Below are 24,003 nucleotides of genomic sequence, written 5' to 3' on the forward strand. Positions count from 1 at the left end.
AAGAGAGTCAAAGGGACCTCAGATAGTGAATGGGTCAAGGCAGTAAGTTGAGGCATTAAATTACTGTAGCAAACTATAAAGCAAATTCTTGCATTTCCCTACTCTGAGGCTGACAACCTAAATATGGTTAGGTTTCACATGACCCTGAGACTGGGAATCAAAATGAGAAGAAACAAGATCCTGCGTATCACATGTAAGGCTGCGTAGGCAGGGCCAAGTCAGCTGTGTTAGCTCAGCAATGTTCAGAGAGAAAAATTAAATGTCTCTCTACAGGTGACCATGTGCTCCAAATTACAGACTTTGACACAAATTCTGGCAGCTTTTATCCAAAGAACGGTTCCTCTTAAACTGTTATTTTTGACTCTATATGGAGAGACATTAAGTGCTACGCATATCTAATTTCAGCATCCTATTAAATTTAATGTGTAGCCTCATCTGTCCCATTCAAGCACCCTAAATGCTTGTGTGTGTGTGTGTATATGTGTGTGTGTGTTGTGAGAAAGGTAAGGCAGGGTGCTTCATTGCTCCTGTGTGTTGGTGTGTCATTTCGAGAGTGGCTTCCAAGTACAGCTGAGAGGGCTGGTTTCAGATGCCAGTCGGAGCATCCTCAGGCTGATTAATAATGGACAGGTCTGGTAGGAGCAGCTCACTTGCCTTTGTGTTCCACCATAGACGAAGGGAGACATGGATCTCTCTGTTTTGCCAAATAATAACCATCCTGACAAATTCCTGCAGCTCGATGTGAAGTCTTTAATGAGGAACTCAGCCCTTCTCCAGGCCAGCCTGGCGAGGTTTCCAGGTGGGAATTATCCTGCTGCACAGCACTGGCAAAACCTCATCTATTCACAGGTAAGATCTAGGAGCACGTAAATATGGAGGTAAGGGCCCGTTTCTTTCTTGCTCTCTGCCACTTCATCATTTGTGCAATAAAAAGGCTATAGGGAACAGAGTACAAGGTAGCTGCTCACTCTTGCCATATAGAAAAGGTCTTTCTTCCTTAACATAAGGAGACTTTCTCTGATTGCTTTATTAAATATGTGAATTCTCCCACCCGTTCATTTCCCTCCGAGCACTAACTTCTCAGCCTGTCTTCATTTAAAATTTTGCCTAGTTCTTATTTTACTCCTTTCCTACAGAATTTTTGAAACTAATTATTATATTTGCAAATAGGGCTCTGGGGGATGGGAGGGACGGGAAATCTACCTCTATCTTTTGGTGTAGTCTAAGCCTAAAGCATCAGAAGCCTACATCATGGGCTCATATGCAGCCTCTGAGACCTTGCTTCCGCCTTGTTTAGACTGGCTCCCTTTCGTTTCATGCAGAGAAGACTCAGACAGTGGAACAATGGAAATCTAATCATTGAAGGAAAGAAAATAGACGAAACTCTCCACCTTGGAAAGGTGTTGGCTATTTTAGATACTCTTATTTTCCACAGGTGTCCATGTGGACAAGATGTAACAATCAGACCTTCAAACCCAAGGCAGACTTTATTTCTTGCTTTCTTCTTTTGCATCTTCCTTCTTTTTGCTGACCAAAAGAGAAGAATAAAACTGTGATGAGTTCCATGTGCTGGAATAAACATAAAGACCCTTACTGTTGCACAGTACGTGAAACAGGAATAATCTTTGTTTTAAGACGTGAGGGCTAATGGGGTTAAGGGTTAGTCAGTTTAGAAACAGGAAGAAGCATTTCATTTCAGAACAGATGTGACTGACCTACAAACCCCTGCAAGTCATTAAATCCTTTGGAGTGGTTCAAATTCCCTGAACAGAAATTTGTTTTCTTTTAAGAAACAGTTGCTACTCATGAAGCCTGGTGTAAAGTGACTCTTTTGTGGTGTGTTTGTGGGCTCCTCGGGGGCTTTCTCATGAGATCATTCAAAATCAAGTACACTTGAATGATTATGTAAGTGTTTCCTCCTCCTGTAAGAGTTTCAATTTATTTCCATTGTAAGGCAGCTATTATGACAACTGACTTTTTAAAAATTTTGCATCCTTCCCTTTTGTAATCCTCAAAACTCTTTCGCCCATCAATACACACCTTTTTGATTGTTGTTTTTGTATTTTGTTTAGTTTGAGTTAAATGCAGTGAAATTTCTCCATTTTCTTCCTTATTGTTTATATCATGGAATAAAATGATTCAAAAATCAATTCAGAAAACCTTGGCCCTCCTATGCTATGAAGTTTAGTCTAAGAAAACATATCCAATAAATTCCTTTGAGGTTGGAACACATTGATCTAACATCTTTTGTTTGGTACTGGAGTTGACCTATTTCCTTCATGTGAAACTTCACAGTTTAAAGCTCCGTTGAATGTTGTTCCTAAACCTGAATGAAATGCGAAATTTTAAAGGGCATCTTTTTCGACAGGCCTTGATGGGTTGAAATAGTTATTCAAGGAAAAATCAAGAAGGTAAAAATCTGCTAGATATGTCTTTGAATATGTTATTTGTAATTGTAAGCTGCAAATGAACTTGATTTAGTTATCCTTTTACCCTAGAAAGAAAGGCTAAATGACTGCATAAGGTCCAATTTACTATTGAAATAATGCATGGAAGGGGGAGTAAATCAACATAAATTTAGATAGTTGGGTAGGTGCAGCACAAATGATGAGTAACAACAATTATGTTCACTACTTTAGATTGCAATATGTCAATAAGTAATTCTTCTCTACTTGGCTGGACTTAAAATCCGGGAGTCATATATTCATTGGATAAAAAATAAATCTAAAAGAAACAGACATATGAAAGTTGTAAGTGGCTGTAGTGATGCCTGGAAGAAGGCACTGAATATACCAGATGTATTGAGGCGTTAGGGATGCATAAGGTGGCAGCTGTTAAACAGTTCTTAATTTAAAACCCTCGCTCTGTTGGGGAGACATGAAGCCAATGGGAAGAACATTGAATAAAGAGGTTAGAAACTTGGTTTCTTGTCTCAAACCCACAGTGAGCCAGTTTGAGAGACGTCTAGTATGGCCCTCATTCGTTCCATGCTTCAGTATTTCCACTTGCAAAATTAGGGTAATATTCATTTTATATATTGCCTTAAAAGTGAGAGCAAATAAAATAATATGAGGTAAAAACAATTGGGAGGGTTTCCTATAAGAGTGCAAGAAATATGTATTATTATTATTATCGTTTGCCAATATTCCAAAGTGTGTTGAAATTACCCTTCCATTAGAATTTGGAAAACAGCAGATAATACCACTTGCAGTTTTTGGTTTATACTGTGGATGGAGGGGTGTGTGTGTGTGTGTGTGTGTGTGGTGGTGGTGGTGGTGGTGGGAAATGTAGTCAATACATCTGTCAAGCTATGTGTCTCAGCAGTAGATTTTATACCTCCATGAAATCCACACAAACTTCAGAGTTGTGTCAGCTTATCCTTTGTCCCACACCAGCCAGGTGCATGGTGTTTGGGATTCAGACTACCTCATGGAACGTCAAAGGACTTAACCTACAAACATTGTCTTCAAAATTGGTGATAAATCAACAAAGATCCCTTCGATCCCAAATATGAAGTAGAATTCTTAAATATATGTATCATATTTCTATCCATGATTTATCTTATAAGCTTTTCTTAAAATCACATTCCACTTTCAGAGGAAATTGAGTAAGCCATTTTTACATGAGCTAAAGCAATACCCTGCATATAGAAAAGCAAGCGTTGATGTTCTCGGGCATGCCAGGAGCCCCGGGCACGGTCAGTTCCCTTCTGTGCAGATACACAGGTCAACCGTGTTTGCAGGCAGAGAGTACAAGCAGATATTTCTTGATTCTACTATATTTATACTCCTTCTTAAATTATTTCACTAGAGAAATAAGAAGCTTCACAATAAATTTTATCTCAGTGCAATGAACAAACTTTCCAAAATCTAATGTTTCTGGTTGTTAAAATAATTTGGAGCATGTGTCTGATGAAGGCATTTGGAATTGTATTCCAAATATTTCTGCCAATCCCTTTATAAAACGAGGTAATGAAAGAAAAAAGCAGATTTTTTTCTTAGTTTAAATGATAAAATATGTTTTTTCAGATATTGTGGTGGGCTTTTTTTTTTTGATTAGCAGTTAGACTTCAGAATCTTTCAGACTAATCTCTTTGTTATCTTTTCCTGGGTTCCATCACATCTGATTCAGAACCCAGGAGCATTCCATACTAAACCCATGAGCTGGAGTGAAAGGCGAAGGGCGAGAGGTTGCTCTTCCCTTGATCTCTATACAATGTCATTTACTGGGTTTATTTCCTGATCACCTTTCCTCGTTTTTTTTTTGGTCTTACAGCTATCTTTTTCCCTTAAATTCTAATGTCTCTTTTTTTCGATCTCAGGGTTGGGTTTTTTTTGTATGCTATAACTATATTTCTTAACAATCTGTCTCTGAACACATGTGTCATGCCTTCTCTAAGAGTGTCTCTATTCCCAATCCTCTATTTACTATTTGAAAACAACAGCCCTGCATATACAATAGTCTCTCATTTTTAAGTCTATATTTGGGGCGATGTCATAGGACTTTTTGAGGTGCTTAAATTATTAACTAGGAAGTAGACTGAGGAGCATCACTGAGTTGCTCAAGGTTTTACTTGCAAATATCAGAACATGATTTATCAAGTTATGCTAAATTTATGCAGTTCACGAAATCTCCAGTGGGGTCAGAAATTTAGCCTCAGATGGTATGCTGGCAGAACAACACCTAAATTGTCCCACCATACTGCTCTCAAACGAGACCCAAATGTCTCTGGCCCTAAAACCTGTCCTAAAGACACCATGTGTGTTACAATAGCACATGTGGGACTCTAGAGCTCTGGTTACATGGAGGGGAAGGCAAGAGATAAGATTCAAGAGAGGCCTGGGTCGGACCACGAAGGCTCAGTGAGTGTTGTCTGAAATTTTAAATTTTATCTTGAAAATTTTGAAAGGTTGGTGAAAAATTTTAAGCAAGAGGATCACATGATCAAATCTGTGTTTTATAAATATAACCATTCTAGCAATTTGGAAAACAGAATTACTGTGGTCAGTGGGGAGCTGCTCTTGAAGGACAGTTTGTCTATGCGTCCACACAAGACATATACACAAAATGTATTGTTTCCATTATGATTATGATAGGAATTACATTGTATGTATAGATCAATTTGGGGAAAATGGTCAGTACGACCATTTATGATCTTGATTCTCTCAATCCACAAACATGATATATATTTCCATTTATTCAGCTCTTCATATGGCCTTCAATTATGTCTGATAATAGTCCACATAGAAGTTTTGCATACAGTCATTAGGTTTATATATAAATACTTGTAGTACTTATTGCTCTTAAGACTAGGACCTTTTAAATCATGTTTTATAATAAAGTATTTCTCCTATATGCTGTTAATTATTACATATTGATTTTGAATCCAGAAATTGTGCTAAAATCTATTTTATGTAGACTGTAAATATCCCTGTAGGTGATCATGTCATCTGCTGTTTTGGTTCATTATTTACAACCCTTATTCCTTTTATTTATTTTTCTATGCTTAATATATTGCTTAGGGCTTCCAATGTAACAATATATGAATGTTTATGATTACTGACATCCTTGTATTAATTCTAAAACTAAAACAAATGCTTCTAGGGGCTGGCCCTGTGGTCTAGTGGGGTTAAGTTTGGCACACTCTGCTTTGGCAGCCCAGGTTCAGTTCCTTCGCACAGACCTACACACTCGTCGGCAGCCATGCTATGGTGGAAACCCACATACAAAATAGAGGAAGACTAGCACAGATGTTAGCTCAGGGCTAATCTTCCTCAAGCAAAAAGAGGAAGATTGGCAACAGATATTAGCTCAGGGAAAATCTTCCTCAGCAAAAAAAAAAAAAAAAAAAAAAAATGCTTCTAATATTTCAACCATTAAGTAAACTGTGCCCTGGAAGTTTTTGGCAAATTCTCTTAGTTTAAGAAAATTCCCTACTGTTTCTAGTTTGCTAAGAAAGTTAGCTTTAAATATGTTTGAATATTTTGAAAATCTTTTCAGAATCTACTGCAAAATTCTGTGTTTTTTTCTTGTTAATGTGGAGAATTACATTAATTTTCCAATATTAAACCATCCTCTTAGTAAAACATCCTTTTCTAGTATGAATCTGTCTTATTCTGGTATGTATAATTTATACATATTGTAGGATTCTGTTCAGCAATGTTTTATTAATGACTTTTGTATTTATGTTTATGAGAGAAATTGGCCTATAATTAAATTACCTTTTACTTATTTCGTGAGTTGGGGAGTATTCCTTGTTTTCCTATTTTCTGGAAGAGTTTGGCTAAGATAGAAATAATCTGTTTAAGAATGTCTGAATGTTAATTACACCACTCCCTTGGCCAAGTGTTCTTAAATTTATGTGTGGGGCCAGCCCTGTGGCTTAGCAGTTAAGTGCGCGCGCTCCGCTACTGGCAGCCCAGGTTCGGATCCCAGGCGTGCACCGACACACCCCTTCTCTGGCCATGCGGAGGCCATGTCCCACATACAGCAACTAGAAGGATGTGCAACTATGACATACACTATCTACTGGGGCTTTGGGGAAAACAAAAAGGAAGAGAATTGGCAACAGATGTTAGCTCAGAGCTGGTCTTCCTCAGCAAAAAGAGGAGGATTAGCATGAACGTTAGCTCAGGGCTAATCTTCCTCACGAAAAAAAAAAAATTGTGTGTGGCTGGGGTAGATTTTAAACTATTGATTCAGCTGGTCAGATTATCACAAGTTAATTTAAATTTTCTATTAATTAAGTTTGGTAAATTACATTATATGGGAAATTACCCAACTGCATATAAATTCTTAAAGTTGCTCAGATTATTCTCCTATTACATTTCTTAATTTCTGTTCTGTCTCTTCTCCTGTTCCCTTTACATTTCTAACATTGTGGGTTTGTATCTTTATTTTCTTTCCTGAAAAATATTGCCCAAGATGTTTTCAATCTGTTTAGCCTTCTCGAAGAAATAGCTTTCAATGTTGTTAATTCCCTCGATTGTACATTTGAGGTTTTTTTCTTTGTAATATTTATTGATTTCTGCTTCTATTTCATTTTGACTATTTTCTTAGATTTACTCTGTGGCTTTGTTTTAAGGCTTTGAATTTGATGTTTATTACCTCATTAATTTTTTCATTCAGCTTTTATAATACAAGCATATATGCCTATAATATTGCCTCAAAAAACATTTTAACTCCAACCAACAATTTTGAAATGTAGCATTTTTAATTTTCATTGGATTTCCATTATTATTTCTTTGATATGTTTTTAAAATTTCTACAAAATGTGGTATTTTAAATTATCTCTTTGATATTGATATCTAAATTTCTAATTATGTTTTCTGTAAAGAGCCTGATCCATATAATATTGAATCTTTGAAATTTGTTATAGAGTCCAGCACATTATCAATTTTTGTAAATATTCAATGTATATTTTTAAAAATGAGCATTTTCAATTGTTTAATAAAGACATCAGTAAATGTCACTTGATCAAATTTATTGGTTTTATTGTTCAAAACCTCTTTATCTTTAATAATTGTTTGGTCTGCTTGATAAAAAATTATATGTATAAATTTCTCCTTGTAACTATAATAAGTTTTGCTTTATAGATTTTGAGACTATTTTATGAGATGCATACAAGTTTAGAATTATTATATTTTACTGATGATATCTACCTTTATTCATTTTCTAGCAACACTATATCTAACACTATATCTAAAAAAGTCTTTTACCTGAAAGTCTATTTTGTCTGCTATCTATATGCTTTCTTAGTGGTTGGTCAGGCTAAGTTATGTTGTGGAAACAAATATGCCCAAATTCTTAGCAACTTAACACAATAAAATGTATCTCTCGGAGTGACGTCAGCATCATGGCGGAGTGAGCTTCCCCCATCGAACTCTCCCCCTCTAAGACACTACAAAACCGACATTCATATTCCAACAGAAGCTATTCACACAACACACGGCACATCTGAGGCACCCAAGCAGCCATACACCTGAGGACTGAGGTGCTGGAATCCCCAGAGCAAGTCGAAGGAGGTAAGAGGAGCTCCCTTCCTTCCCCATGGACTTCGACCCAGAGACTGAGACCATGCAGCTCTCAGAGAGGGGGAGGGGGCGGCTTGCTGCGTGAAAACTGGCACTCTCCAAGACCCCTCACAGCCCGAAGGGATCCCCCTATGGAGGAATGGAACCGTTGCAAAGGTAGTTTCAACAAGCTAGCCCCTCAGGATAGCAGAGAGAACAGCGAGGTGAGAAACCTCTGAGAGCGGGGAGGCGAAAGTAAGCGCCCCTCCCCCATCCGTCCTGCCGGACTGGCACTTCAGCACAGCGGCACTTCAGCTCAGCCCCGTCCCTGGAGGCAGCAGCCCCCAGGTGCCCAGGCCCCACCAGCAGGGGCAGCATGACCCTGCCGCACCCCCACAGGCAGCGGCCCCCTACTGCCCAGCCCAACCAGCAGCAGGGTGAGCCTGCGCCCCCGCACCAGAGGCAGCAGCAGCTCAGGCCCCACCATGCCACAGCCCCAGCTACTCCAGCTGGACCAAGCCACGGCTCCAGCTTCCCTGGCTCCACTGTGCCATGGCCCCAGCTCCTTCGGCTGGACCATGCCCCACCCCCAGTTCCTTTGGTTTGACCACTCCCCCCCTCAGTTCCAGTGGCTTCGGCTTGGCGTGTGCTCAGGCTCCAGCTGACTTGGCGCCAGCAACTTTGGCCCACCCCACTCCAGTTCCAGCTTCTTTGGCCCAGCAGTGCTCCAACTCTTCCTTCTTCGGCCCAGCGCACTCCAGTTCCAGCTTCTTTGGCCCAGCCGTGCTCCAGCCCCTGCTTCTTTGGCCCAGCGCACTCCAGTTCCAGCTTCTTTGGCACAGCGGCGTTCCAGCCCCTGATTCTTTGGCCCAGTGGCACTTCAGCTGCAGCTGCTTCAACCCACTCACACCTGAGCCCCAGCTGCTTCAACCTAGCTGTGCTCCAGTCTCAACTGTTCCCACACTCCAGCTCCAACCATTCCCATGCTTCCCCCCAGCAGCCTCGACTCAGCCACACCTCAGATCAGCCAGGGGCTAAAGAGAGTGCCGGCGGATTGAGGCGGGCCAGAATACACAGCCCTTGACCCCCCCCAGCGGCAGCAAGAGGAAACTGCAACCGTATATTTTCACTATGAGGAAAAGTAAGCCAACACTGACAGGCACCATGCAAAAATATATTAAATCTCCAGACCAAAAAGAAAATGACAAGCACCCAGAAATCAAACTGGAAAGCACAGAAATGTATAACCTTAATGACAGAGAATTAAAAATAGCCATCATAAAAAAGCTTAATGAAATACAAGAAAACAGAGACAGACAATTCAATGAAATCAGGAGTTTCTTCACAAAAGAGATTGACACTATAAAAAAAAACAATCAGAAATCTTAGAGATGAAAAACACAAGAGAGGAGATAAAGACAAATCTGGAAGCCTTAAGCATCAGAGCTGACAATATGAAGGAAAGAATTAGCAATATTGAGGACAGCAATGCAGAAATACTCTAGATGGAGGATGAAGGAGAACTAAGACTAAAAAGAAATGAAGAAACTCTCCAAGAAACATCCGACTCAATTAGGAAATCCCACATAAGGATTATAGGTATTCCAGAGGGAGAAGAGAGGGAAAAGGCAGCAGAGAACTTGTTCAAAGAAATAATATCTGAGAACGTACCAAACCTGAGGAAGGAGCTGGAAATACCAGTGAATGAAATCAATAGATCTCCTAAATATATCAACACGAAAAGACCCTCTCCAAGGATATAGTAGTGAAGCTGGCAAAAGTCAACGACAAAGAAAAAATATTAAGGGCAGCTAGACAAAAAAAAAATAACATACAAAGGATTTCCTATCGGGCTCTCAACTGATTTCTCGACAGAAACTTTACAGGCTAGGAGAGAGTGGAACGATATATTCAAAATTCTGAAGGACAAAAACTTTCAGCCAAGAATACTCTATCCAGCAAAAATATCCTTCAGATATGATGGAGAAATAATAACTATCCCAGATAAACAAAAGCTAAGGGAATTCATTGCCACAAGACCCCCACTACAAGAAGTGCTCAAGAAGGCCCTCATCCCTGAGGAAAAAAAGAGAAAGGGGATTCAATGTTTTGAACAAGGAGGAAAATAGGTCAGCAAAACCAGAAAAGTTGCAGTCCTCTATCAAAATAGATTATAAAACACTTAATTATAAAACCAAAGATCAAGGGAAGGTAAGCACCAAGCATAAATATAACCTCATCATGTTAAACACGAACTCACAACACAAGAAAGAATAAGATATGACAACAATAACTTAGAAGGAGAAGAGGAAAGAGATCGAATTGACTTAGTCTAAGGTAATAAGAGGCCATCAAAAAATGGACTATCACATCCACAAGATTTTTTATACAAACCTCATGGTAACCACTAACCAAATAATCAGAACAGAATCACACATGATAAAGAAAGAGAAAACTAAGAGAACCCCCATACAGAACTACCAAACTAAATTGGTAGTCCGAAACACACAGGATGAGAAACAAAAGAAATGCAAAAGAACTGGGAAAATAGTGATAAAATAATAACAACAAGCCCCCATATATCAATAATTAGCCTAAATGTAAATGGACTGAACTCTCCAATCAAAAGACACACAGTGGTGGGATGGATTAAAAAACAAGACCCAACAATATGCTGCCTCCAGGAAACACATCTCAGCTCTAAAGACAAACAAAGGCTCAGAGTCAAAGGGTAGAAGACAATACTCCAAGCTAATGGCAAACAAAAGAAAGCAGATGTTGCCATACTTATATCAGACAAAGTTGACTTCAAGATAAAACAGGTAATGAGAGACAAAGATGGGCAATATATAATGATAAAAGGGACACTCCACCAAGAAGGCATATCACTTTTGAATATATATGCACCCAATACAGGAGCATCAAGGTACATAAAGCAACTATTAACAAACCTAAAAAGAGATATTAACAACAACACAATAATAGTAGGGGATTAACACCCCACTCTCATCAATGGACAGATCATCCAGACAGAAAATAAATAAGGAAATAATGGACCTAAATGAAAAACTAGATGAGATGGACTTAATAGACATATACAGAGCACTCCATCCAAACACAGCAGATTACACATTCTTCTCAAGCACGCATGGAACATTCTCAAGAATAGACCATATGTTGGGAAACAAGGCATGCTTATATAAATTTAAGAAGATTGAAATCATAACAAGCATCTTTTCAGACCATGATGCCATGCAGTTAGAAATCAACTACAAGGAAAAAACTAGGAATGTGACAAAGCTGTGGAGATTCAACAACGTGCAACTAAACAACCAACGGATCATTGATGAAATTAAAGGAGAAATCAAAGCATATCTGGAGACAAATGAAAATGAAAATACACTGTACCAACTCATATGGGATGCAGCAAAAGCAGTCCTGAGAGGTAAACTCATAGCAATACAGGCCCACCTTAACAAACAAAAAGCCCAAATACGCAACCTCCAACTATGCCTAACAGAATTATAAAAAGAAGAACAAACAAAGCCTAAAGTCAGCAGAAGAAGGGAAATAATAAAAATCAGAGCAGAAATAAATGAAATTGAAATTAAAAAAACAGTAGAAAGGATCAATGAAACAAAGAGCTGGTTCTTTGAGAAGATAAACAAAATTGACAAACCTTTAGCCAGACTCACCAAGAAAAAAGGAGAGAAGGCTCAAATAAATAAAATTAGAAATGAAAAAGGAGAAATTACAACAGATACCTCAGAAATACAAAAGATTATAAGAGAATACTATGAAAAACTATATGCCAACAAATTGGACAATCTAGAAGAAATGGATAAATTCCGAGACTCATACAACCTCCCAAAACTTAATCAAGAAGAGATAGAGACCCTGAATAGACCAATCACAAGTAAAGAGATTGAAATATTAATCAAAACCTCCCAGGGGCAGGCCCCGTGGCTTAGCAGTTAAGTGCACGCACTCCGCTACTGGTGGCCCAGATTCAGATCTGGGCACGCACCAACGCACCACTTGTCTGGCCATGCTGAGGTGGCGTCCCACATACAGCAACTAGAAGGATGTGCAACTACAACATACAACTATCTACTGGGGCTTTGGGGAGAAAAAGGGAAAAAAAGGAGGAGGATTGGCAATAAATCTTAGCTCAGGGCCAGTCCTCCTCAGCAAAAAGAGAAGGATTGGCATGGATGTTAGCTCAGGGCTGATTTTCCTCGCAAAAAAAAAAAAAAAAAATCACCTCCCAAAAAATAAAAGTCCAGGACCAGTTGGCTTCTCTGGAGAATTTTACCAAACATTCAAAGAAGCCTTAATACGTATCCTTCTCAAACTATTCCAAAAAATAGAGGAAGATGGAACACTTACCAACACATTCTACGAGGCCAATATCACCCTCATACCAAAGCCAGGCAAAGACAATACTAAGAAGGAACACTACAGACCAATATCCCTGATGAACATAGATGCAACAATCCTCAACAAAATATTGGCAAACTGAATACAGCAAAACATTAAAAAGGTCATACACCATGATCAAGTGGGATTTATACCAGGGACGCAGGGATGGTTCAACATCCACAAATCAATCAATGTGATCCACCACATTAACAAAACGAGGAATAAAAACCATACGATCATCTCAATAGATGCAGAGAAGGCTTTTGACAAGATCCAACATCCATTTATGATAAAAACTCTCAACAAAATGGGTATAGAAGGAAAGTAACTTAACATAATAAAGGCCATGTATGACAAACCCACAGCCAACATCATACTCAATGGGGAAAAACTGAAAGCCATCCCTCTGAAAACAGGGACAAGACAAGGGTGCCCACTCTCGCCACTTTTATTCAACACAGTACTGGAGGTTCTTGCCAGAGCAATTAGGCAAGAAAAAGGAATAAAAGGAATCCAAATAGGCAACAAAGAAGTGCAACTCTTGCTGTTTGCAGATGACATGATTTTATATATAGAAAACCCTAAAGAATCCATTGGAAAACTATTAGAAATAATCAACAACTACAGCCAAGTGGCAGGGTATGAAATCACCTTACAGAAATCAGTTGCATTTCTATATACCAACAACGAACTAACAGAGAGAGCACAAGAAGACAATCCCATTTACAAGCAACAAAAAGAATAAAATATCTAGGAGTAAATTTAACCAAGGAAGTGAAAGACCTATACAATGAAAACTATAAGACATTATTGAGTGAAACCAATGATGACATAAAGAAATGGAAAAATATTACATGCACTTGGATTATAAGAATAAACATAGTTAAAATGTCCATACTACCTAAAGCAATCTACAGATTCAATGCAATCTCAGTCAGAATCCCAAGGACATTCTTCACAGAAATAGAACAAAGAATACTAGCATTCACATGGGGCAACAAAAGATCCCGTATAGCTAAAGCAATCCTGAAAAAGAAGAACAAGGCTGGAGGCATCACAATCCCTGACTTCAAAACATACTACAAAGTGACAGTAATTAAAACAGCGTGGAACTAGTACAAAAAAAGACACACAGATCAATGGAACAGAATTGAAAGTCCGGAAATCAAACCTCATATCTATGGGCAGATAATCTTTGACAAAGGAGCTAAGGACATACGTTGGAGAAAAGAAAGTCTCTTCAATAAATGGTGCTGGGAAGACTGGACGGCCACTTGGAAAAGAATGAAAATAGACCATCTTCTTTCACCATACACAAAAATTAACACCAGATGGATCAAAGGCCTGAAAGTGAGACCTGAAACTATAAAACTGATGGAGGAAAATATAGGTAGTACACTACTCGTCATCAGCCACAAAGGCATCTTTTTGAATTCCGTGTCTACTCAGACAAGGGAAACAAAAGAAAAAATAAATAAGTGAGACTTCATCAGATTAAAGAGCTTCTACAAGGCAAATGAAACCAGGATCAAAATGAATAGGGAACCCACCAGCTGGGAAACAATATTTGCAAACCATATAGCTGACAAGGGATTAATTTCCATAATATATAAAGAACTCACACAACTGAATAACAAAAAAACAAACAACCCAATCAAAAAATGGGCAGAGGAAATGAAAGACACTTCTCCAAAGAAGATATACAGATGGCCAATAGGCACATGGAAAGATGTTCAACATCACTATTCATCAGGGAAATACAAATCAAAACCACACTAAGATATCATCTTACACCCTTAGAATGGCTATAATCACCAAGACAAAAAGCAACAAATGCTGGAGAGGCTGTGGAGAAATGGGAACCCTAATCCACTGCTGGTAGCAATGCAAACTCGTGCAGCCTCTATGGAAAACAGTACGGAGATTCCTCAAAAAATTAAAAATAGAAATACCTTATGATCCAGCTATCCCACTACTGGGTATCTACCCAACGAACCTGAAATCAACGATCCAAAGAGGCTTATGCACCCCTATGTTCATCGCAGCATTATTCACTATAGCCAAGACATGGAAGCAACCCAAGTGTCCATAGACTGATGATTAGATAAAGAAGATGTGGTATATATATACCATGGAATACTACTCAGCCATAAAAAATGTGAAATCGTCCCATTTGCAACAACATGGATGGACCTGGAGGGTATTATGTTAAATGAAATAAGCCAGAAAGAGAAAGAGAAACAGTGCATGATTTCACCCATATGTGGAAGATAAACCAACATACGGACAGATATAACTGTTTGGTGGTTACCAGGGGCTAGGGGGGTGGGAGGTGGGCACAAGTGGAGGGATACACTTATATGGTACAACAAAAATTTCACAATAAAAAAAATATATCTCATTCACACAAGATCTCATGTGGGTGATATAGCTATCCTAGGGGGCTTGCTTCCAAGTGGAATCCAGACTATTCCTTCTTTTTTTTTTTTTTTTCGTGAGGAAGATCAGCCCTGAGCTAACATCCACGCCAATCCTCCTCTTTTTGCTGAGGAAGACCTGCCCTGAACTAACATCCATTGCCAATCCTCCTCCTTTTATTTCCCTTTTTCTCCCCAAAGCCCCAGTAGATAGTTGTATGTCACAGTGGCACATCCTTCTAGTTGCTGTATGTGGGGTGCTGCCTCAGCATGGCCGGAGAAGCAGCGTGTCGGTGCGCGCCCGGGATCTGAACCCGGGCCGCCAGTAGCGGAGTGTGCTCACTCAACCGCTAAGCCACGGGGCTGGCCCCCCAGACTATTCCTCCTTGAGGCTCTACTATATCAGAATCTCTGTTAGGCCTATAGATAGGAAAGGGAAAGAGTAAGCCAATGATCTTTCTAAGGATTTTAGGGGTCAAGCCTGAGTTCTATTAGTCATATGTCTCAATCCAGCTGTTGTATGCCCATGAAGAAAAAACGAGGTTGCCGATCATCTAGCCAGGCTCTGGCACAGTCTATCATTCTGTTAAATATAGCTATACATACATATCTCGTCTTTCCACACATTGCATTCCCTCTTTCCCTAGAGGTACCAATCCCAAAGTGAACCAGTCACTACATTTAGCAGTTGCCCTCCTCCATACTACCCTATAAATTTTGTTGGACTAGGAACAGGATTACTACAGTAATTCTTCCTTTCTGAATGGGAAAAATGAAAGACACAACAGTCACTACTCCAAAGTAATTCTGAGATCCCACTGGGAGTAGTTTGTGTAGGCCTCCTTCTTTGAAGATGGGGAATATTGATTAGGCCATGATTCTGCTTTATAGAAGACCTCCTAATGCACTGTTCTCTATACTCCCTAGTTCCAACCTCTAGGAAGCATCCCTTAGTGCCATATCAAACGTGGGCCCTTCTTCAAGGCTGTATAGGCTTCAAAGTTTACTCCTATTTATGGATATTTGGAGGTATAGGATTATTGTTGTTGTTTTGTTTATTTTGTTTTTAAATTTCAAACAACCAACAGCTTTTAGGTCTAGGCTTGTGGTTTCTTTGATAACACATTTCTTACAAAACTTAGTGTAAGCTATTTATTAATGTAATCATATCTAGTTACTTGCAGTCAGTTCTGTATGTCAATAAACACACTTAAAGTTCTTTGAGGGCATGGCTCTTAAATAGGCTTTAATGTTTTGCTTTTCTGTCTCCATTTCTCTATCCTTTGGCTCAGTGACAATCACCTGGAAGCTGTCAGGAATAATAGTTATGAAACCACACCCCTAACACAATCTTTACTTTGAGTCACTTCATTCAGCTGAGAAGTTGTAATGGGCTTTTTTGCTCAATTTTTTTTTAATAGTTCTATGTCTTAGTGTTTGGGGTCTATAAACAATCAGATTTTCAACGATAGAAGGCATCAAATTTCTGTACTCTCTCTACTCTCTTTCATTTCCTCTTGCAAATGTCTAATTCGTTTTCTAACCTCGTCTCTTTCTTGTATTATAACAATGTTCTGATTTGTGTACATATATACAAGAATCATTATATGTAAAATGATTTTATATATCATATATCATATATATAAAAGCTCTGATTATTTACAAGTATCTCTCCTAGAGCTACAGGTGATTAGATTCCACACATGACACTTATACCAAATGTTTTTCACTGTATGATATGCATAACCATCAATCCAGCTTCTGATATCCCTTTCATCCCTTTCCATTTCTTGACTTCTAAGCCAATGCTACACATTTGTGGAATTTCAAAATATCACTTTCTGTATTAGGGAGGGTAGGCTAGGCTACACTGTGATGACAAATACTCCACAAAATATCAGTAGCTAAAATGAAAAAAAATTTCTTGCTCATGAAAAGTCTGAGAAAGGGCAGACAGGTTTTTGGGGCAGCTCTTTTGCAAGCAGTAACCCAGGGCTTCAAGTTCTTTCATCTTGTAGCTCTGCCATCTCAGAACCCTTGCTTACAGTGACACAAAAACAGAAAGTGAGGAAAAGTGAGCCAAAAATCTTGTGGGAGATTTCACAGACCAGGCTTGGATGTGATCTCAGTTACTTTTGTCCACATATCATCAACTAGAAAAGAGCTGGCCCCAATTTAACTTCAAGACAGACTGGGAAAGGCAGTCGTCCTATGTGCTCAGGAAGGGAAAACACAATTGATGAGCATTTAACCAGTCACCATAACACGCAGCTCTCATTTGTTTATATTTGCCTGCTATATCTTTTTACATTCTTTCACTCTCATTCTTTCTGAGTCCTTATCTTTTAGGTATTTCTCTTATAAATATTATCTAATTAAATTTAATTTTTAAAATTTGATCTGACAATCTCTGTCACTTAAACAGAGGGTTTAGTCTATTTACATTTAACATGATTATTTCTAAAATTATTCTTTCTATTTCCTCCCTATAGTCTTTGTTTCAGTTTTCTTGTCTTACAGAGTGATCAACTTTCTTTTATAAAAAGATTTAGAAGCTATACATTCTTTCTCTGCTTTCTAGTAATATCCCTATCCTCTCACTGAAATGATTTCTTAAAATGTCCTAGTCAAAAATACCTGTGTTAAACTTTTTACTGTCTAGTGTTTTCGTTGTCTCTTATTTTAAAACTCACAAATTAGTGATTATTATTTCTATTTTATCATAAAATCAATGCTTGCTTAGATTTATATACATATCAATTTTCTTTCTTTTTTCCTTTTTTCTTTTTGTTTTTTTTTTTTTGCTCAGCATTCCTTCTTGCATCTTAATCTTTCCTTCTCACATCAATTTTCTTCTTCCTGAAGTACATTTTTTAAAGATTCCTTCTTTATTGGCCTATTAATTGTGTACTCTCAGTTTTTGTTTGTCTGAATATGTCTTCTATTTCACTTTTTTATTGAATGATCGTTTACTTATACATAAATGGTATAAATAGTGATTGAAGTATATAAATGGTAAATGGACAAGGTAATTGATTAATACGGAAAAGTCTAGGTAAGGTTTGAAGTGTTACTTTTTTAAAATAAATATTTTTAAATGTAAATTATTTTAGAGTGCATCTGACTAAAATAATGGAATTACTCTTGAGTTTTCTTTTGGTTAATGTAGTCTATCTAGAATGTAGAGTGAAGAGTTGGAATCAAATACATGCTTTTTTTTCTTTCTTAAGCTATTTGAAAAAAGTTATCAAAAAACAAATGAACCTCAACCATAAGTAGTAGTTTTTATCCTGACATCAAATTTTTAATAAAGTTATTCTATTGGTTTTTCCTTCACATGTTCTTCAGACATGAAATTGTCATGCAACACAAAAATAAACGGCACCATGTTCTAGGATAAACCTCAAACTTTCAAGAATATGGTATAATTAAGAGCTTGAATGTTCTTTTTGGAATACATGTTTGATTCTTTTTGCTATCTTTTGTATATTAGTTTTTCAAGGTCTTTATACTTTGTAATAGAGTGTATTATTTTTTCTTGACCCCTGAAACTGTATTTTCCTCATTTACAGGGCTTTCTTATTTAAGAAGCTCAAGGAATAATCTAGCAGGCAAAGAAACTGACAAAGCCAATTTGTCAATGTCAGAAGAATTATCCCTCTTCAAAGATGATCAAAGATGTCTAGCCTTGAAGAAAAAAACTTTAGTCAGAATTATGCTAAGCTGAAACAATCTAAATTTCATATCAAATTGTTTTTCCTCAATTCAGAAACATATTTTATGAGGTCATCCATCTTAAAGACAAATGCTAAGTCAAGATGATTTATTATTTCATTGTGAACTTCAGTATTATAGAATATAAATTGATATTGAGCAAACCAACAACCTAATAAAATCAGAGAAGATCTCCAAGTTGATCACTAAGTATGTAAAAAATGTATGGATTAAGAAAATTAGGGAAACCTAAGGCCAAGGAGAATGTGAATGGTTTCATCTAGATGATTTTTTTTTTTTGGCCTACCAGCCATTTCAGAAGGAAACTATATGTAATACTAGTTTACAACTTAGTTTATAGAAACACATATTTAATGTGACCTATATACCCCAATAGAGGCTGAGGGAATCATGATCATAAATATGACTGAGAGGAATGTTAATTGCTATTGAAAATTCTCTGTTTAGGAAGGCTGAAATATGTGAGACACATCTATTGAAAAATTGTTGTAAGTTAATGAAATGTGTCACCAGTTTCTAAGGGTTAGACCTAAGTTTTCTGAAGATTAGCTTGTGTGGAATATCTCTCCCTTGATGCCTCATGATAAATGAGGCATCACTCTATAAGCTTTTTGCTTCTTCTCAATTTTATTTGGCCAATGAATAAATTTCGATTTAAAATTTTTCTACCTTCATGATAGTCTTGTAGTCATAAGAAAAAAGAAAAAAACATACAAAATGAGTACAAACTGACCTATGCTATTAAATTTGGGGTACTGGTTACCCTTGAGCTGGGGAGAGACAGTGACTGGAAGGGAGCATGAGGTATGCTGGTAATGTGCTGTTTCTTGGTAGAATCTTGGGCTTATTTGGTTTGTGAAAATTTATTGAGCTATACATTTATGATATGTGCACTTTTCTATATGTGTATTGTGCTTCAATAAAAAAAGTTTTTAAAAATCTGAAAGTAAATATTAGAGCCACCTAGTAGCCAGCTGGTCTATAGACACACATAGGAGTATGATGATAAGTTAGTCTGGTCCTCCAAATTGTCTGAAATAGGAGTCCCAAGAGAATTTTAATGAAAGCCAAGGCATATCTATAAAATTCCTTTGAATCTTAACTTTGCTGGATTAATACAGCAATGTTAAATATCATTTTTATCAGTCATGGAGTGCATGAATAGAGAACAAGTAACATATTATATCATAATGCAAGTGAGCTGGAAAAAATGGCTTTGTTCAGTATTCTACTGTTTAAATTAAAGAACACTGTTCTTTCTCTGTAGTTGTAAGATAGCACTTGAATGATTTCTAAAGCTGAATAAGATCACATGCAAAGAAAGTACTCAATTAAATGATAGGATTCTAGGTCAAACCAGATCCTATAATCCTTTCCTCATTCATTGTCCTAAGCTGTTGGGTTTCCAGACAGAATCAGCAAATTTTCAGGTGCAGTTATTTCACACTGCATTCTCTGCCATCAGTGGCCCATTGGTAAGACAAGCCTTGTCACTGTGCCTCCTAACAGAGAGAAAAGAAGAACGTTACTGCTCAGCGAATGAGGGGACCCAGTGCAGAGTGTGCTGTCGCCGCAGATAGACCTCCAGCATCCCTGTCATTGGTTCTGAAGAATAACCCACTATATGGTGACGGAAGTTTGGAGGAATCTATGGAGGAGAGAAAAAAGAGCCCCTCGTGGACCATTGAGGAATATGACAGGCGTTCCCTGCACACAAACCTTTCTGGGCATCTGAAGGTACTCAAGGCTAAGAGTCAACTCCTTCAGTGGATAAGGGAGATCAGTTAAATAATCCGAAAAGAAATGGATGAATATTGAAGTGACAGGCACTCTTCACTAGATACAAAATCTCCAGATTTCAGGTTATTTTTGACCTGTGGCTTCCCTTTCTCTCCCCTAGTCAGTATTCGTGTTTATTTATTTGTTTTGAGTTTTAAAATTTCAGCAATTACTGGCATCGGCGTAGTTAGTGAGGAAGAAATGATATGGCACAGAAGAAAGGTTTACCTTGAAGGTAAAAGGGTTTTGAAAATTAATTTGCTAGATTATGTATGTTTTCCCCTAGTTTGGTGACTGTTGGTGTTCATAAATACTTAAGAATTCCTTATTGTACATTTATTCAAAAATATTTATTAAATACTCTGTCTTAGGCACTGTGCAAGGCAATTCTCATCAGAGATCATTTTTTTCAAGCCCATTCAATGATTTAAGACTGCAGATTTACACTTTGGACATTTTCCTGTGTCTCCGTAACAAAACAAAACAAAAACATTTCAACATAGGAAAAGTATGCAATGAACTCATTCACCCAGCTGAAACCCAACTTGTTTCTCTTTCTTTTTTTTTCCTCGTTGTGCTACTCATTACATGGAAGATCTAGAAATACCTGAAAAGCAGAGAGTGTTGCCCTTTGTTTTCTCAGTGAACTGGATTCCTACCCAGCCTTGGCTTGCCTCTGCCTGCCCTAGCGCCGAGAAGGCCTGACATTTTCCAAAGACCCCTCGTTTAACAATGTATATGTCTTCTAAGCCCCATACCTTAAGCACCTGAAGATTTTTTCTTTTGAAGGGGACAGCATATGTCCCTTAAAATCTGACACTTTAAAATCTTATATGTGCACTCCTTGAAATATCTTGTGGTCCTGAGTCTTTGGAGATTCTTAATCTCCTAGTAAATTAATGTATCTCCTCCTTAATGCAGCCTCTCTTCCAGAGACGTTTCCATAACAGATGCTCCCTCATAGCAACAATATTCTTGTGTTTTTTATCAGTAGTCTGAAGATCAGGACCTCTAAGTCACCTTCTACCATTAGGAAAAAACATACTGATTTATTTCACAAACATTTCTTGACTGTGTACCAGAGCCTCTTCTCTTCTCCTTGTTGTTTACATGAATGACAAGGGGACTATAAAGATGAATATTACTGTCCCTGTCCTCAAAAAATTCATCTAACTGAACAAAGTAACAAACAGTAACTATAAAACAAGATAGAGGAAGTGACAAGATAGAGGAAGAGAATAGTGACGAATAATGGTAGAACGTGCTGTGCAGATTCAGAAGAGGACAAATTCACGTTGGATTATAAAAATACTTCAGAAAAAAGTTGCTTTATGCTGGGCTTGAAGGATGTGTAGAATTCCAAAAGACATAGATGGTGTGCGTGAGTGGAGAGGGCCTTCTGTGAGGAGTAACAAGAGAAAAGGCACAAGTACAAGAAAGTGAGAGGGTTTGTCAGAATAATAAGTAGTTCAGTTCTGCTGGAGCTACAGTTTAAGTAATAGAATAATAAAAAGATAAGGCTAAAAAACAAACTAAAAGAAAATGTTCAAATGTAAGGCTAAGGAAATTGAACATTATTGGCAATGAGTAGTAATTTTTTGTTGGATAATTCCATGAGTTATGTTTAGGAAGATTGAACATGAATATGAAGGATGCATTTAATTGCTTTACTGAAACCAAGGTCTACCCCCTCCTCACCCATCCTCTGCACGCACACTCACTCATCTCAAAACAATGGCCCCTCAGGCGAGAGGCCAGTTTACAGACCTCACGATGCTATTCTTCAGCACTAGCTTTTTTTGAGGAATGCTTCTGGAAGTCAGGACTTTTGTTTTAATTAGAATTTCTTTCTAAATCTCATTAATTCAACTTCCTTCATCACCATCCCTATCCATATCTCATAATTAGCAGACAGAACCCCTAACTTATTTTCTGAAATCTTTTCACCACTTACAGGCTGTAACATTTCCAAGTGCCTTTGGCCACTCCAATTTTTCTAAATTACTAAGAATTTATAAATAGGAAAGGAGAAAAGAAGCCCCATATTTGGTTATTGAGGCAAGCTATAAGCAGAATGTAAGGGAAGATGGTCTCCATTATGGAAGTTCTTACTGAAGAATGGAGGCGTTAAACTTGCAGGCAAAGTGCAGGCCTCTGATTAGGACACAAACAAAATGAAGGACAAGAGTAATGTAGACAAGGATTTTTAAATTCTCTATCCTGCACAGGTCATCCAAATTGTATTTCAGTATTTTAGCTTTTCTAACACTAGGAAGTTGCAACTAGTAACAATGTGATGGAAGAACTGTATTGCCATCACCAGAATCCACTCAGCTTCCTATATACATGCACATTCTTCTCCCAAGACTGCACCCGTAAGTCTGAAGCTAGTTCATTGACCTCTGCAGCTGGCCATGGAAACTGGCTGACTTTAGGTCCACTGAGACTAGAAGGCAGAGAAAGGGTGGGCAGCCTGGCTGCAAGCCATTGCAATGATCCAGTTAAGAAATGATGATGCCTGAGGTGGATTTGTGAAAACAGAGATTCAGCATTAACCATAAATTTGTTATATGCTTACTGGATGCCAGGCATGGACACTGAATCTTGAGCACTGAAACATTGCAGGAGATAGTAGGAGAAGACATATTTTTTTTAACTGTATGCACAGTAGAGTTTGCAGGTGATTTATTGGTCATAAGAGATGAGGTTGAGTCGCAGACAATTCTGCAGGGCTGAAAGGAAAATAAGGCTGGTGAAAGAAGCAGAAATGAGGAATAGGAGCTGATGTGGGGAAGGAGATATCGGGTCCTTTCTTCAGGAGGTCAAACAGTGCCAACGTTTCTGCATGCCAACGTGCTGTTGCCCTCTGCAAGGAAGAGCAGCAGGCTGAGAAGCATGCAAGGGACCCTTGACTCAGTCTTACTCCTCCTTCCATGGAAGTCAGCTTCTGGATTTACTGAAAAACTCACCAAGCATGCTTACCCCTTCCATGCTGACAAAATCAAACCTCTGAGGCTCATCCAAAGCAAGGAATTTTAATTTTATTTCAACTCACTGACCTGATTGATAGGCACTGTTTATGAGATGTAAGGAACACTAAATTGGCTAAAACATGACAGAAACACTCTGTGACCCTCCAATGTGAGTAAATTCATCAATAAATCATGCAGGCCTCCTAATGAATTCTCTTGCAGACCTGCAGATTGGAGCTGCGGGGATCCCAGTCAGCTGGGAGGCTGTGCTGTGTCTTTGTGCTACTCAGGGAAGACTGGCCTCTCTTATTTGAGCCATGACATATAACCCTCTCCCAGGACGGTGTGAATATGGACCTTCAGTGCCTCTGACAGTGTCTTGTTCTGCAACCTCAATTAGTCTGTAACACTGATTGATTACTGATTGATCCTATTCTCCATGTAATTTTCTTTTAGGAAAATCCTAATGACTTACGGTTTTGGTTGGGAGACATGTACACACCCGGTTTTGATACCTTATTGAAAAAAGAAGAGGAACAAGAGAAGCATTCCAAATATTGTCGTATAGGTCTGATTTTGCTCCTTGTTGCCTGCATCTTGGTTTCCATAGTGACTGTTAGCGCTTTTTTCATCTAGAGAAACCACCACAGACCCTTTAAATTTCTT

The 24,003-nt window shown here is 38.1% G+C and overlaps 1 protein-coding gene across 1 annotated transcript; it reads left to right on the top strand.

The window, feature by feature from the left end:
* Window positions 1-684: 684 nt before the first annotated feature.
* On the top strand, window positions 685-23,973 carry MINAR2 (membrane integral NOTCH2 associated receptor 2). The gene is made up of 3 exons (XM_058548497.1): window positions 685-849; window positions 20,096-20,323; window positions 23,794-23,973. The coding sequence occupies exons 1-3, from the start codon at window positions 685-687 to the stop codon at window positions 23,971-23,973; spliced, it is 573 nt and encodes a 190-aa protein (XP_058404480.1).
* The last annotated feature ends 30 nt before the right edge of the window (window positions 23,974-24,003 follow it).

The sequence above is a fragment of the Diceros bicornis genome, chromosome 1, assembly GCF_020826845.1.
Source record: "Diceros bicornis minor isolate mBicDic1 chromosome 1, mDicBic1.mat.cur, whole genome shotgun sequence".
NCBI classification, from domain to species: Eukaryota; Metazoa; Chordata; class Mammalia; order Perissodactyla; family Rhinocerotidae; genus Diceros; species Diceros bicornis.

Bases quoted from the DNA above. Each gene is read 5' to 3' on its own strand.
- MINAR2 (XM_058548497.1), top strand. From the start codon at position 685: ATGGATCTCTCTGTTTTGCCAAATAATAACCATCCTGACAAATTCCTG. The intron at 850-20,095 runs GTAAGATCTAGG...GCCTCCTAACAG, and splicing joins AAAACCTCATCTATTCACAG to AGAGAAAAGAAGAACGTTAC. The intron at 20,324-23,793 runs GTACTCAAGGCT...ATTTTCTTTTAG, and splicing joins ACCTTTCTGGGCATCTGAAG to GAAAATCCTAATGACTTACG.